The sequence below is a fragment of the Silurus meridionalis genome, chromosome 25 (assembly GCF_014805685.1).
Source record: "Silurus meridionalis isolate SWU-2019-XX chromosome 25, ASM1480568v1, whole genome shotgun sequence".
Classification (NCBI taxonomy): domain Eukaryota; kingdom Metazoa; phylum Chordata; class Actinopteri; order Siluriformes; family Siluridae; genus Silurus; species Silurus meridionalis.
In genome coordinates, this window is record NC_060908.1 from 12,922,443 (window position 1) to 12,939,900 (window position 17,458).

General features: G+C 37.3%; 1 protein-coding gene across 1 annotated transcript; it reads right to left on the reverse strand.

Moving 5' to 3' along the window:
- Positions 1-330: 330 nt before the first annotated feature.
- On the reverse strand, positions 331-16,936 carry bckdk (branched chain ketoacid dehydrogenase kinase). The gene is made up of 11 exons (XM_046838920.1): positions 16,491-16,936; positions 14,688-14,756; positions 14,478-14,588; positions 13,096-13,143; positions 11,970-12,089; positions 11,754-11,852; positions 10,404-10,477; positions 8,127-8,255; positions 5,216-5,305; positions 3,052-3,207; positions 331-1,551 (listed from the first exon to the last, which is right to left on the reverse strand). The coding sequence occupies exons 1-11, from the start codon at positions 16,722-16,724 to the stop codon at positions 1,407-1,409; spliced, it is 1,275 nt and encodes a 424-aa protein (XP_046694876.1). The 5' UTR covers positions 16,725-16,936; the 3' UTR covers positions 331-1,406.
- Positions 16,937-17,458: the final 522 nt, after the last annotated feature.

The window sequence follows — 17,458 nt, forward strand, 5'->3', positions numbered from 1 at the left end:
TTTTCAGCCACTGTAAATTAATCATGACCAACAATGTATTTCTCTGTAGCATGACAAGCTACATGTTAGTGGTATTAACCTTAATATAAAATAGAAAGGCTGTTTTGTTACATTGGAACACATTTCTTACACATTCGTGATAAGAACTAACTTGTGTGATGTCCTAAAAAATATTTATGGGTTGAAAAATAAATAAAACAAAAGCCTGAGAACCTCTTCTAGAGACTTCATGATAACAGTATGTCCTAATTAATTACCTAGAAGAGAACACTCCAGTATGTTTTCTTATTTACTCAGAGATTAGAATAAAAACTACAGGTGAGGCAGATGTTTGCGCAATCAGGATTTTTTATAATGCCCAAGGAACTATGTAGATTTGGCATCTATAATGGAAAAAAAACAAACAAACAAAATAAAACCACAACAACAAATATATGATCCCATCCTTGACATCAGTCTGGACATCTCATGCCATCATTTGCACATCTTAACACAAATGTCATGTGTATAGCGCTTTGATAGAGCACAAGTTAATACTTCTCTTCACCCTATAGAGGGCGCACTCGGACAACAAAAACAACTCCAGTCCATCAATACACGTTCAGATTTTTTTTTTTTCCTTTTTCTTTTTTAACCTCTGGCAATTTCTCAGATACAAAGCTGTCATATACTAATCATTTCCAGTGGTGTTAATACAGCGAGAAGCCTGCTGTGATTAAACTCAGAAACGTCCTATATTCACGATTGATCACTACTGGAATGTGAGTTGAACCAGGCCACATATACAGGAGAACAGCTAAAGAATAACATTCAAGTATGAATAAATGTTACTTCAATATACCTTTAATAATCTATATCCTGAAACGATTGACAAGCAAGACCAAAAAAAAAAAAAAAAAAAAAAAAAAGACCCTGATATTTTTTTTATTTCCGCTTTGCACAGAAAACCTTAATAAAATCTTGTTTTAGGATTTTTTTTTATGATGTGAACAAAGCACAAATGATGGGACCGGTCCTGGATGCGTCGTTTCTGCGAAGTTGTTAGTACAGGATGTTCCTCGTCTATGCCAAGAGCATGTTCACTCAAAACCGCTATGATTTAACTCGGCACCAATCATCAAAAAAGAGCCCTTTAAAAGCTTCTGCATGATCCTAAGGCATCTTCCTTAAAGAGCTTTGTCAGTTTTCCCTTTAGCCACTCTGTAAATATTCTCTAAAAACACAAGGCTTTTTTTTCCTTCCTTTTCTTCAGACACGTTCATGCATCAAAAAAAACAAAAAAACAAACAAGTGAAATGAAAAAGGGAAAAAGACAGGAAGCAATGTCCAAACACGTAAACGAGTGAAGCTTCCAGGCCTTGGTGAAAATCGAATGCTCATCGTGATTGGCACACATGGCCGCTGGGTTACACTCTGAAGCTCTCGCCTTTCCCGTCGATGTGACGCAGGCGCAGGTAAACGTCAGTGCCGATTCCCTGCATTGACTGGATAGAGAGTGAGCCCCCCAGATACTCGGCGTACGCCCTCGAGGTGGGCAGACCAAAACCAAACCTATACATAAAGAGGAAAAAAAAATCTGGTTAGATTCCAGAAAAATAACCTTTTTTTTTTACTGAGTGTAAAAAGATTTTTGCTCATTTAATGAAGGAAAAAAACAAAACAAAAAAAAAGTCAAAATCTAAAAGCAATTGTTTTTAGTCTCTCCAATGGGTTCAAGAACCAGGGGCCAAAACACAATATTAAGTCACTAGAGACACTACAAGTTCTTCTGGATTTTCAAGATTGGAAAACACGTGTGCGAGTTCAGGAAGTTGTTATTTTTTTTAATTTGACACACAGCCCATGGACTACAATCTACAATGATAGATTTTCATAAACGTTTTTTAAGAAAATTCTAGTGTTTAACAGACTTGGAAGCCTGAAAAAACACAACAATTTCGATGCGCAGCCTTTTATTAAAAGTGCAATGTTCATCATTTATACCATTAAAACTGTAAACCTTCAATCCAACAGCAACAGAAAGATTGTTAATGTGCAAGACACCAAAAAAAAAAAAAAAATTACAAAACAGAACTAAAGTCCGTTAACAAAAACACCTTTTCTCCACATTTCTTTTGAAAGCAATTTTTTTTTTTTTTTTTTTTTTAAACAAATTCTTCATTTTGAGATTAAAAAAAAAAACCAAATAGGGTAATAGTATGCAAACTAATTGTTCAATACCCGGGTCTTTTTTCTTCCATTCTAATCCCGACTTAGAAATCGGGTTTAAATTCAAGTTTATTTCTATAGCGCTTTTCAGATTGGAAAATCACTCAAATCAAATTCCATACTTTGGCACAGAATCCCTGTCCATACATGCATTACTGATAATGGTAAAATGTTACAGTCTTTCTATAAGTCTGGAATTTATAATATGAGAAATCTTAGAGAGAGGTGTGTGTGTTAAATCAAACATTGCCTTACTCTATGAAAAAATACATACTGTATCTCTGCTGTACAACTAACAATCTCTCGTAGTTTCTTTTGAGGGCAGAGACAAGTTTCGAAATTTAGAAAACTTAGCTACATGGGAGTAACTTGGGGGAGGGGGGACCTTTTAGATGTTGATCCAAAATCTAAGGTTTACGTATTGCCTAATTCACATTTAGCTCGAGCTCAGGTGCAATTCAAGCCATAACATCTCATAGGAACATGTAGCTAAGTCACTGTATGAGTCAGTGATGATGAACAAGATGAAGAAGAGAAACAGGATGAGTCAGTGCTGACTGAAACCTGTGTCTGTGTGTTCTTCTCATCTGTGTGCTTTTAGGATCTTGGCATGACTAGAATGGTTTAAATAGCACCAGTTGGTGGTTTTAATTAAGGTTTGTTTGTTAGGCACCAAACACGGATATTAAATATCAAGTGAGCCTAATATACAGGTAAAAAGGACAAAAAAAACAAAACAACAACAAAAAACACAGCTGTCTAAAATAAACTGGACAAAAAATGTAAAATGGGCAACAGCTAACAATGCGATAGTAATTACATAATACTGTAATTCTCACTGACCCGTGCATGGGGCCGGACTGAGGGCCGCTGTTTGTCATGGTGTTGAAGAGGTTGCTCATGCGCGGGTCCTGCGTGCTCTGCTCGGCCGTGCTGAAATGGTAGTCCATCACTTTTTCCATGATGCTGTGGGGGATGCCGCCACCTCGATCAGAAATCCTGCGCGAGAACTCAGATGTTTAGAAAATGTGAAATTCAAAGTCAGACGTAAACCCAGGATTAAACCCCAGGTGGATATTAAGTGGAACAGAGAGCAGGTGGACATTAGGTGGACATTATGTTTGATGACTACGGTAGTTCAATAAGCATTTTAAATGCTGACTAGGTCTCGGTAAGACAAATAGTCCCTGTGTGCGCTGGGCAAACTCACAGATCACAGATCTGCGGACGCATCTTTACTTTCAGCACTCAACATGGCCTGTCAGTGGAAGTGCAATTGAGGTTAATGGACTTCTTTCCCCATAACGACTGCACTCTGCTTCTCTGCCCTTATATAAGCACTAGGATAATGCCTCACTCCTTATAATAGCTATTGCTGGTTTTGATAAAAGATACATTAGTTCAGGTCTACTGGGCAACAATGCAGACTGGCAAATGTTTAAAATGTCAGACAGGACACTCTAGGGCTTGTGCGATATTAACACAAAAAATAAAAAAATATATATCTCTTGATTTTTATTTTATTTTTATCGATAAATATAATTTAATATTTAGCCGACTCCTAATTTTTTTTTTAATATATTCTTCACAATATATTACCCTTTCACAATATATTTAAATAGATTTTTACGTTGACCTTATGGGCATTTTTTACCTTCATAAAGCCACTTTATGAGTCAAATTCTTACATGTATTCAGTCAATTACAATAAATACATTTTGACTGTTACCAAGCAAATAAAATCAGTATTTTATAATATAAATGATATAATATACATTTGATAATCTGCATTTTCATAGAGTAAAAAAATATATACTTATGTACTTTTTGGGTACGATATTGTTTTTCTGCCCTTACATCTTGAAATGTTATCTTGAATATCCTGATCATTCTAAATGCATTTTAATAAACTGTATCATGCAGTGAAAACGCGTTATAAATGCACACGCACGTTTCTAACCTACTAATCTAAATAAAGTAATGTATGCCTGCACTCTGTAGGTGTGTTTTGTTTAGCTTTTGTGATATACTTGATGACAAATTTAAGACTGCAACAACTATTCGATAAAACCGACAATGAAATTCATAGCTGGTGAACAACGTTATCGATTAGTTGGGCTGCGCAAGTTACGGGTTAGCGTGATGCTAAGATAACACAGCCGCTTGCGAAATGGCGGAGAGTACAGAATCAGCCGGCAGCAGGAGAAAAAAAGTGTGCACCAAGTCATCCAAGGTATTGGAGCATTGTATATTAAACGCAAGGCCTGGGAACGTTTTATATTAAAAGGAAGTACCACAGTGATGCACGAGCATGCGAAAAGAAAACACACTGGTGTCACAGATGAGGGCGAATCATCAGCACAGTGAGCCAAACTGTATAATTCTCAGCATGTGAAAATGGTATAGTTTAAACAAGTGCTATTGTGTAAACTGTTTGTTTGCTGACTTCGGGACAGTCGCACTGGATGTGTTCTGTCATGCTTCGCGAACATCGGGTTGTGCAATCAATCTAAAAAACAGCAGCAGTAAACAAATAAAATTGTTTTGTCACTGTTGTGGTTTTGCTTATGATTTTTAGCATATTTTTTCCTCCCTCTCTTTTGCTCGCTCTCTCTCTCATAGCATTTGTCTACTACAACAGTTAACTGTTTGTATATTTAATTTATGCAAATATCATTTAATCAGCGTGACTGCTTAGCGTGAGAGAATTTGTTCAAGGAGAAATCCCCGATGCACTCAGTTTTTTTTTTTAAATACACTTTTATACATAAATTCACAAATTATGGTTTCATAGTTACAATAAGCAAAACATAATTTAAAAAGTTTCGATTTTTTATCTGATTCATCGGAAAAAATAATCGTCTGATTACCAGATTATCGAAATAATAATTAATTGCAGCCACAGACAAATCACTAAAGCAACAATTCCGTTATTATCTTAGACGAGATCGTACACCACTAATACACGCACCAGTTTTAACCTGCTAACACAATCACACACTCTTACCTGATGACAAAGTCAGTATCGTTGTTCGCAATGGTAACTACCACGTCTGGAACATTGTAAGGAGTGTCCAAGTGGCTCTCCATTGTGGCCCTATAAAGAAAATGACATTTTATAAGGATTAAATGAAGCAGAAACAACATTAACACAAGGCATCATGGTACAACCACACGGCCAGGAGTTAAAATAGCGCATTATAGATCAATAAAACCATAATAAAGAACAGAGGAAAGTGGTAGTGGTTAAAAGAGTCTGTTCAAATATACTGCTTTGTGATTACCTATGCCTTGCTGAGAGCATCCATAAAACGTTGAGAAGAAAAAAAGTCAATAGGAAATGGGCCAACAGCTGCGTTATATTGCTGTGATCGCGCTCATTTAGTCAGTGTGTGAAAAAAAGATATAAACAGGGATGGACAAATCAATAATCTGGACAACTGGGACAAACACATCTGAGCTACTCTGTGGTTCATCTCACCGGAGTAACTTTTACTTTTCAGCAAGTCAAATGTTTGTTATAATTAATTTTCAAAAATATGATTCCGGGACATTCCTACTCAGTGGGACAATGTACCGAGGCACTCCATCCTTAATCTTCCAAGCAATATGTAGAGGCTTTAACAAACGTTTGTTTGTTGTGCTGGGAAAATCCATTAACTGCTTTTTTTTGTAGTGGATGCAGAACAATGGCAGGAACTTTGAAAGAAAGGTGGAAGAATTCAACCCAGATAATAGACCTCCAGGGGCCAAAAGTAGATCCTGGTTGATCGAAAAAATCAGCAAAAAATTTAAAATATTAAACTTTGTAGCCATAGATAGCCATTATTACATTTATACAAATCATTGGGGTAAAAATGTCCACTGATCACAAACTATTCAAGTGATACCAACCATTTAAATTCGAATTAAGCACTACTACTCACAATGGTTAAGAATCAACACTGGACACCAGTAACTATAATGAAGGACATCTTTCCAGTCACAACAATTGTCCTTTATTATTAACTGCTCATTTCACCCACTGCCCAAGTAGATAAGCAGGTATATCTGTGCATCATGTGATTATTCTTTTATGTTCCCCAAATCGAAATAGAAAATCACACAAGGGATCTAACTAGTTCACAGGTTGTAGCACGTAACCAAGGACATGCTGTTCCCCTCGGAGGCCAAATGTACCGTACCAAACATCTTGGGCATGTTTATGACTTTATCATTTTCAACCAGATGAAGCGAATGTCTCAATCTTTACACATCAAATAAAGGATTTAAAACTGAAAGAAAAATAAATCTGACTAAACCGGCTCGAGTAACAAAAGCCAAGATTTGTGACGGTATTCTGTTAATGAAAGCCAAGAGTCATAAACACAGACAAATGGGTAAAAGGTGTGCAACAAACAGGTGACTGTGTCTGGATCAACAGTAATCACACCTGTGTGCAGTCACAGGTTAACACTGTATATATAAAAGATCAAAAAACCCTGTGCTTTAAATGTATGCAGAACTGAAATGACCTGGAGGCGAGAAAAACTCAGGTCAGGTCGCCCTGACCCAAGAGTCTGTAGATAAGGCCAAGAATTGTACACGGAATGTCAAGAAAGATTACAGTGTGGTAAACAGTGACCTTTTGGAACAAAGATAAAGAATGTCTTTTTAAAACTAAAGCTCAGACTAAAACCATTTGGTCTAAAAGAAAAGAAAATTTACACTCAATTGCAAACATTTTATATTTATTCTAAAAAAAAAAAAAACAAACAAAAAAAAAACCCCACAATCTCGCCAAAGCCAAACGAGATGTAGAGGAGATTCTATTGCACCGTGCCAAAGGAATGTAACTGTGAAAACTAGGACTCAAAGCTGCTGAATCTCCTTTCACCCACATAATTTCTTCCAAATCTTTTATTTCATCTTTTTCCTTTCAGTTCAGACATCTTTCAGATTAGGTGTAAAATAAGACACGCACTGTACATGTTCAGGTTTTGACTGGAATTTGATGTCACATATTCGGACAACTGGTGAAGTAAAAATAAATCAGCAGGTTGTTTTGTTTTAGAAATTTAACCGACACTCGAAATTTCAATATTTCCCGACAACCGCACATCTATTTTTTTTTTTTTTTCTGATGGCCACAGGCGACTAGCCAAACACATTTTCCCAAACTGCTGCTCATTCTGTATTACATGGAAGTGTAACACACTCGGCAGTAACCACCCTCATCCACATATATGTCCTCAAAGACACTCAAGATTGGCCAGTGCATAGTTTATTCCTGCAATGGTACCTTCTTGGGGAGAGAGAGAAAGAAAAAGAAAAAAATAAATAAAAAATGTCAGCACACTGCTATGGTCCATTTTCCTCACTCCCAAAAAAAAAAAGAATTCCTTTGTCCTAAAAGTCTTTTCCCCCATGGAAATATGGTGGGATGTTTCAAAATGCTGACGCAAAGATTCCTTCCATGAATGTCTCAATAATGTTTTTCCTTCAAGAAACATGGTAATTCTAATGTTTATTCCAATTATGTTTCTTAATCTAAATTACCATGAAGCAAAGGAAAAGGACATGTGAGCTCAGAATTTAATTCCTGATTGAAATATGTTGCAAAAATATTACACTTATATAAAATGTTATTGAGAAGAAAATCTAAAAATTTTTCCTATTACAGAAATAAATAAAAATAAAAAAAACTTATGTTGCTTTCTAATTTACTAAAAGGTCTGTTTTTGGGTACCGGTCAAATAGGGTTTCTAGATAGTTTAAATGCCAGCTGTTTTTAATTTGAGTTGCAGCTTATGAAAACCAACAAAAAGACAGCATGATATTCATAACGTCCTTTTGGGGTTATTTACACAAAATCGTTTGGGATCCCCTGCATTACATTGTACCACAATACTACAGTTAGATATTGATCATGGTGTTACCTCATGGCATTCTTCAGAAGCTCAGGAAGAATGTAATCCAAAGGAAGAGGGATGAACGGGAAGCGGGCAGCCACGTGACCGTTGATGCGAACACGTGGAGAATTCCCGTACTGGTGCTCACACAGGCGCCTGGAAGAGATTACAGAGGTCTTTCAGGATGAGCACGAAAAAAAAAAAATAAAATAACATAGACTGCATGTTGTTAAAGAGCTGGCAAGTTCCTTAACTTGCCAGCTCTTTAACAACATGCAGTCTATGTAGGCTGGAGAATCTTTATTTGCCCCAAAGCGGACAAACAGTTTGCAGAGCAAGAACATTTTATAACCAGTTATTTCTCATTAATCAAATGTCTACAGCAGATGCAGTTATGCAAAACAGCAAATGATTAAAAATAAAAAAAGTGTCATGCCAAGTACACAAACCTGCTGCTTTTTCTAACATTTTAGATATAAATCGGACTTATCCCATCTACTTTGTTCACATAAACCTTACGTGACCATTTAATAATGAAATAATTTGACATCTGAAGGCACTGGTTTTATAACGTTATAGATTCTTTACATCTATAAATGAACTTGGATGAAAAAACAGCTTCTTTGACCTTTACTTGATCATGCAGGGTTAAAATGCCTGCCTTTTAGCCTGGCACTGAACTGAGTGAGTGAGGAAAGGATTAGGCAATGACAGACGATAAAAAAACAGTCAAAGTAAAATAACAAAATGATCAGAGGAGCAGTTTGTGCTAATGGAATAATAAATCCTGTACGTTTGCATAAGTCTTGACACGGGATCATTTTCAGAGCAGCATGTTTGCATTGTAAGACTCCTTTAAATAAAAAATATAGGAAAAAACATTAAAAAAAAAGACTACATATAAAAACCCCTATATTCAAATATACGTTTGAACCTGAATGTTATAGCCGATTAAACAAAACATCCATAAATGAGATTATACCATAGACGCTCGTTTCTGATTGGCCAGTTTTCCCAGGACAACTCCAAATCTATACGGTCTATATCGGTGTGCTGGGATGTAACCAGGATAACGAGAACATACAGTTAGGGTCTGGATATTACAACAACTAAAGAACAATAAGAAAAATACAGAAATTAGACAAATTTGGGTAAAAACGCTACATGTACAGTGTCGATCAGTTTGGAAGACGCCCAGTCAGTTTTTTTTTTTTAAACGAGTAAATTACCTCATTTGTGTGCCTGTATAATTTCATCAAACTGCCTCCCTAGGCAATATAAGTTGGTTATTGATGAGCTGTCAAATTTCACTTCACAACATGTCAACTCATTATATACATGTAGGTTCAACAGTACCAACATGGCAACCATTCCAAACTTCAACTCCATGTAATTTCATCTAGAATGCACCAAATTGGAACCATCATACAACAAGACAATCCCCCCGAAGCATACATCCAAGCACTGCCCGTGTTATTTAGAAAGCCAATAGTTGGCTGTTATCGATCATGGAACGGCCTGCCCAGTCACCGCACCGAAATCCTACTGAACTGCTCTGGAATGAATTGGATTGTGAAACTTGAGTGTGAAATTCTTTTATGCGTGCTACAAAATAAATTTTTTTCCCAATGAAAATGTTCAAATCTGTAATTAATATTTGTTTGTTCAAAGTAAATCAGCGTTAAATGTCCAATTTGTTGAACACTAGTGTCTCTCAAAAACCATACAAGACCAGGAGTTTCCAAATTTATGACAATATGTTTTAATAATCCCAAAGCCAAAAGCTGTTCCATTTCTTTATTCAAAGCAGATGGAAGTTTATTTGTGAACTTCATCCCTCTTTTTGTTACGTCTCCTACTTCTTGATTTTCTGTTGTGTTTAAGCTCGTGCCGTTCTCTGTGTGGAAATCCTTAATGTGGTCTGTTCTTAGGTACATTATGACTACTTTGTTTATCCAAAGAGTGTTCGAAGTAAACATCAAACTGAAAAGCTTGCGTCAAAACGGCAAACCCCACAGTGTGTTTACGAAATGTACAATTCCATCGCTATCCTTCTTGTGCAATATTGGCTTTAACCAGTGATAAATATTCTCGGACATGTTCTATATTTAGGTCTTAAACAAACACGAGATCGTTGCCTCCTCTGAACCATCAAATGGAAAAATACCGATTACCTGGAACGAATTTTACGGTTTGTCCTTTCACATAAAACTGGGCCCTGAGCATAGCAATGCTCTGCAAATACAGGCGTGTGTCAGAAAACAAACCAGATAGGGGGAAAGGAAGATAACGAAAGAGGCTTACCTTGCGAAGTCCACCCACTTCTCTATGATCTTTTTGGGAGACAGACGTCTGCATACAATGCCCACATAGTCAGGCTTTAAACAGGAAAGAAGGAATACAAACACTTAAGAGTTTTGTTGTTTGGATTTTCAAGTGGGTCAGTATCGGCACTAAATTAAGAAAGCTACAATTAACATTTTTTAACAATTTAACATTTAAAAGAAAAGTAAAATCACAATCCTGTTTCTTGTCTTAATACATGGGCACTTATGTTATATTACCAATTACTTTAAACAAATTTAAACTAATCTGAACGCATCACTAGTTCAATAGTGCCAAAATTTAATTATTAAAATTTAAATTCGAAGAAAAGTTCCTGTAACAAAACGCAAATAAACACACTTTTATCACCCTCTTTATATTCCCATAAAATCTCATCACATAAAAGACTAGAAACATATTTATTAGTAAACCATTCCTAAGAGTGTTTACACTAAAATGTGGTATTCATAATAATCCACAGACTCTGAGGAAATGTTTGCATCCTACACATGCTTCAATATTCATGTATGTAGATTCCTGTATATTCAGACCAACTCAAACATTGACTCAATTGACCTCCAATCCTATACTTTGTATGGATTATGGCTCTCTTACAATATACTGGGTACTTTGGAGTCTATCAAAAATCATATCCTCCTGCTAGTTTAGTAGATCAGGAACTAAGAGTACCATCAAAAAGGTTTTCTTAAAAAATAAAAAAAGTTTGACATAATTGGCTTTAATTAAAAATAGAAAAAAAAACGAGTCAACACATTAAATTTAGGTGAATAAAATAACTTGCATAGAGGCACAGAAGCGAGTCAAAATAACTAATTGTATACTTACTGTCTATTTCAGGCCCTAAAGGTCTATGCACTTAAACTATAATATAATAACTTTGTGGGCATCATTACATGCTGAGCTACATACATGAATATAAAGTTGATTATACTTTTGAATGTACCAATATGTTTTCCATCCACTAATGGCTGCTTTATTTATTACAGAGTAACTAAGAGATTGCAACAAAGCAAGATGTGAATAAACTGTGTATAAATGAATGTTTCATTCCTGTAAAAATTAAAACCTAAATAATATTCACTCGGTAACTAAAGTAAAATAATAGATAAGAAACCACAACCCCAATCTATGACTTACTCAACTGGGATGGAGGTTAATGCTCTGAATTAGTAAAAGTACCAACTTCACTGCATTTATATTTGGAATTTACATTTAGGTCACAGTACAGTATATTAGTCAACACTAGGAGACCATGTCGCAGAGTCTAAAATCAAAACGGGTCAGTCCTGTAAAAGCAAAGCAACGCACATTTTCTTCATGCAGGGCGAGATGATGTGTGGCCAGCATGCGGATGCCCAGCCGAGACGTCAGCGTCGTGTCAAGGAAATTACGAACCAGCGTTTCATCCTAAAATAAAAAAAATAAAAAAACATGTTCATAGAGCACAATGAATGAATGACTAACATTGTACGCATATCGTAGAGCAAGTCAAGAATTACGGGCGTGTGAGGGACACTTTCTTACTTGAATGTGTTTGCGACACTCCCGGAATCCCTCCGCGAGCAGGGTGACCACGTCTTTATGATCGTCGAGGAGCTGTGTAACGAGCTTGCTGTAGCGGGCTTCTGTGTCTTGGTCTTTAATCTGAGCGATGAGGAAGAGAAAATTTCAATTCTAGAGCGCTCATTCTAGCAGATAATAAAAGAAAAGGCTCACCCCACTATAGAAATAATACTTGGATTTATTTTAGATGGCAAAAGTAGTGAGTACACCAAAGTGAGAAGAGGATCTCAGCAACAACCTGTGCGGCTCTGGTGAATTCCATGCCCAGGAGGATTGAAGCAGTGCTGGATAACAAAGGTTGCTCACAAAAATAGACACTTTGGACACTTAGGATGTACTCACTTTTGCTGCCAGCTATTTTGACAATAATTGCAGTATGTTGAGTTTGTTTTCAGAGGACAGTAAAGCTGTACAAGCTGCACATTGACTAAAATGTATCCGAGTTTCATTTCTACAGTATTGACCCTTGAAAACAAGATACCTTGATCCCTAAATCAAGAACATTTTTGCTTATTTCTACCAACACATTTGAGGTTTTTGATGAAATAGTGGCAAACAAAAACAACTAAATTGGATTTTATAAATTATTATTATTATTATTACCAGGATACATTAAAACAAATGTCCACATCAGATTCCCAAATTATTCAGAAAACTGTTCAGGAACCGGGCTTTTAAAGGTTTTCCCAAACAAGGGTGCAATGGCATTTTCCCCCTTGTTAAGAGACACAAAACAGAAGATATGACTTCTCAGGAAGTTGTCAATTCTTCTCTAACCATATTTGCAAAAAAGACCAACAAAAAAAAAACAACCAAAAGACCATATTCTTCCTTAAAGCTTCACCTTGTAATGCCATGCTGACTGAAACCTGCCCTATGCACAACACAGAAACCTCCCATGAGCAAGTATTTTATTAGCTAACACAGGATTTAGTTCTGCTCTGCCCTTCCAGTTAACCCATGCTCCAGTGTCTGGCCACGGTGACTGTAGGACAACGTAGTAATTATAGAGCAGCTAAAAGCAGACTGTGAACTTGACTTAACCTTTTGCTGTGTGCGAGGGGGTAATGTACGGGCAGGTACTTACTGCTGGAAAATCGCTCAGCATGTGATAGGCCCGGATATAAAGCTCGTGCTGTGGGAAAGAGAGAGTGAAGAGAGAGAGAAAAGAAAAAGAAAAAAGGGGGAGTGGGTACGGGTTAGCTCCAGATGGCAAAATTCCAGGAGTACATACACACACACACACACACACGTGTTCAATGTTCTCTAGGACTTCCAGGAACTTGGATAAAAAGAATGACAGTGCATTCGGGAAGCAGAAAACATGAGGCATTCAGAACCCGTTTGTGTAGGGAGATATCTATATATAAACAAATTACTGGACAGATATTAAAATCACAAATGCGTGCACACGTTATATGTATAAACACAGATAACTAGCAAGTTCTCTTTTTTCCTACAGCGTCTCCCTCACTGAGACGAATGTAGGTTAGAGTTCATCGCGATTCAGAGACTTTCATTGTAAACACATTGAGAGGCAGGGAGGAGCCTGGCTGTAGAGTTGGCTACACAAAAAAAAAAAAAAAAAGAAAAAGAAAAGAGCCCTGTGGTGTTTACTAAGGCCTGACTCCAATGATGAAATATTTACAATTCTGCAAGTTTGCAAAATGGTTATTCATGTTTTAGTATGTATCTAGTATGTATAAAAAAAAATGGTGGTTGCAATCGGATTTAAAGATTTCCAAAAATTTTATTCAAAGTTGATATGATTTGATGTTTTATGAACATTGTTATGAGTAATTCAACTTTGATAAACCCTAACAGTACTGAAAGCAAAAACAGGACATGAAGGAAGTGTATATTTAATGTGCTGCGAATGACATGGACACGCCTGACTGAACATGTGACTGAAAAAATAAGAAGAGAGAAACAATTAACCCCTTTCAGTTTTTAAAGGATTTATAAATTATTTGTAACTATTATGCCTCTGGGTCTCGTGGTTGTAGCTGAAACTTTGTGAAGAGTGCATAATTTTTGTCATCAAAAATTTACACTTTGGCTTTAAATAGAGAAGCATGAAGGTAAAAAACCTGCTCTGATGGAATTGCAAACGTGTGCTTTTACGTTTAAGCGGGGAACTGCTAGTTTTCTTTCTTCTGAGAGAATTTTTTTTTGGCATCCATGTTGTTTTAATTGTTGCTAATCAAAACAACCTGATGTGGAATTGCTTTATTTTTGGGAAAGTCCAAAACAACAGCAACGCCAATATCCATTACAAAATTGACTACGTAAGTAGAAGCTGGGGCTGATTTCTTTCTTGCCCAAACTACACAACCAAACAGGCAACGTCCATTGTGGCTAAATATTAATCAATGCGTCCAAAACATGTGTACAGATTTTGAAGTCAACTACAATAGCGGAACATGAACATGAATGAGGTGGATTATATTTGACAAAACTTGGACTTACCACCTGCAGGATGGTGGGGTTACAACCGATAATAAAGGGCAGGCTTCGGAAACCTTTAATGCGGTGAGCGATGCGCACTGGCAGCTCTTTATGCAGGTATTTTGCACTGCTCTGCAAATCACAAGTCAATTTCACGACACAATTAGCAAGACCATCCTCAGAAAAACTGGAAGAAAAAAAAACCATATCATATTAAGAGGTTGTAATTACCAAGATATGATTTCCGTCCGGAGACTTGCCTGCATAGAGTAAGGTGCCGGGTGTGAGTCTGACCGAAGGCTGGGGAGGGGGTGAAAGTATAGTTAGAAACATGATGCAGATGTAATAGCAATATAAAATTCTACCCAAGTTCTGTTGAATGCTTGATTCTGATTGGTCAGAAGTTCTGATACACAGTGAACGATCCATGTACACAGATTAAAAAACATCTCAAATTGTCGATTTCTAGGTTGATTTTTTTTTTTATATACAAATTTTTTTGGCATTCTTAGAAGAAGTCTACAGTGTTAGCAACATAGACAAAAGACTTTGCGGTTCCTTTGTAATATTAAAAGTTAAGGTTTTTTTTTTTGGCAGAAGTAAAAACAGGAACCGGCTGTCATTTTTCTTACAAGTGCCACTAAATTAAATGTAAAGATCGATAAAGAAATTAAAAAGTAATGTAGCACTGTTTCATTAGAAAACAAATTGGCAGACAAACTACTTAAATAAAACCAATTAGGAGCAGTTTCTTAATGGAAATTCCACTTTGTGGTAGTAGCAGTAACTCATTGTGCCATGTCAATAATTTCCAATAACATCCTCACATAAACCAGTTCAGACACTCGCATGATTCAAACCATTATATTATTAGGCCCTGATTATGTTAAAACCTAAGGGTTGATACAAAAGTGTCAAAAACAAGCAAAACTGTTTGACTAGTCTCGGCTCCCGAGCTTCTGGGTTTTTTTTGACGTGATACTGACCACGCGTGTCGTATCGTTCTTTATGTCATTTGATTAAACATTGTGGTACTAAAACAACATACTCCAGACGTGACCCTCAAGCAGAGCGTTGTGCTGCATCACATCACCTCAACATGCATCACTGTCATGTAACTGTACAGTTTGTTGTGTCTTATTCCTGTGAAGCTCAGTGGTTAAGACTCTAGGTTACTTATCGAAAGGTCGGGGGTTCAAGCTCTAGAATCACCAAGCTGCCACTCATGGTTGACCTGCGCTCTGACCCCAACTTCCAAACATCACTGGGGTATGCAAAGAAAGAATTTCAACGTGCTGTCATGCATCTGTGACAAATAAATGCGTAGTCTTCCTCTTAGACACCCGATATGAATGCGATTCAGGACCACATACACAAACATTTTTGTGTTACAAATCAGTGTTAAATAAACAGACATCTAGGAGGTGATCAAGATCAAATCATTGGTACAAAGCAAACCAATGAAAGCCCACTGGTGCTGAGGCTCAGGATTACCAAATGACATAAGGACTTGCCCTGTTTTCCATAATAACATCCTAAATCTATTATAGATTCAGATATAATCTCTCCAAAGGAAGCTAAAGATCATAAACCCATGTTTATGTGGAAGCCATGAGGTAACACTGGGTTTTCTTTGGAGGGATCTAGTGATCTGGGCGGGATCTGGGAGCAGCCCAAATCTGCTGTCCTTGTTTTGACCTCGTATTTGTTGACACTGTACACATTTTAACTGGAAGTCAAGTGAGGACTCGGATTGTTCCTGTAGTATGGATTAATAATAATAAAAATTAGACACGAACGTTTAGACACGTGGTCGTGAGGTGATTATGAAATGCTTACGCAGCATAATGGCGTCACGAGATTAAAGCGTCAGTCGGGCTAATATTGACGAAAGAGCAGAAAGTAGCATCGTGCAAGGTAAACGTGGTTGTCTAAATTAATACGGCGATCTACTGGATTACCGGGTAACGAACCCACTAGGTTGATGAGGTGGGTCGGTTACAGCTGATCTGTTTAGATTTAGCTAACGGTCACCTTTTCCGCAGACACGTCGATCGCCGACTGGTTGTAGAAAGAGGTGACGGTTTTCGATCTCTCTCTAGCCAGCTCGGAGTGGGTCGAGGACATCATCGAGGACGTAGAGCGGTATCTCGGGTGAACGCTGTTTTCCGGGGACGATGGAAGCAGCCAGAGGCCGGTCATCCTCACAGCGCCAGCGCCGCGGCCCGAGAGCAGCTCCGCCACCCTGCACACCACTGTCCGCCGCATTTTCTCCTGCCTCTCTTCACCCTCACGACTCGATCCGGTTCTAATCCACTTTTCCCCTCCACTCTCCCCGTAAACCACAAGACCAACCGAGGCTTACCGGGCCATCTAACCGTGCCGAGGATGTGCACAAAGGGACATCCGTTGCTCTAACACAGCGGGTGAATACTCCGGCCTCCGGAGCTGTTTTCAATGTCGGCTGCTCGTTTTGAGTAACAAAATGTAACTCGTCAGCCAATCAGAAGTGAGAAACACGCAGTAACCACGCCCCCTAACCGTGCACGCGTGCACTGCGTGCTGCAAGCAAACGCACATTGTTGAGCACAAAGAAGAAAAGACTGTGCTGTTACATAATGCAGTTCGCACAGTAAACATAAATAATAGGTTTTGCCAGGATTTCTGTAACTAAACCCCTAAGATTTAATGGCTGCAACAATTGTGTACACAAATGTGCACTCCAACCCCTAAAATATCCTTAAAACGCAGGATCCATATGATTAGAACTAAACAAAAACAATGTTCCACCCATATGGTGAGAGGGAAAACTAACTACTTAAAACTTATTCCCTTATATAAACTTGTATGGTTAGAAATAAATTAAATAATAAAAACCAGCCTTAAAACTCATATGCTTATATGGCCAGGGAAAAAAAAACATTTTTCCACCCTTCCAACCATACAACCTTTTTTTTTTTTTAACCCATATGGTTAGAAAAGTAATTCAAAAACAACCTTAA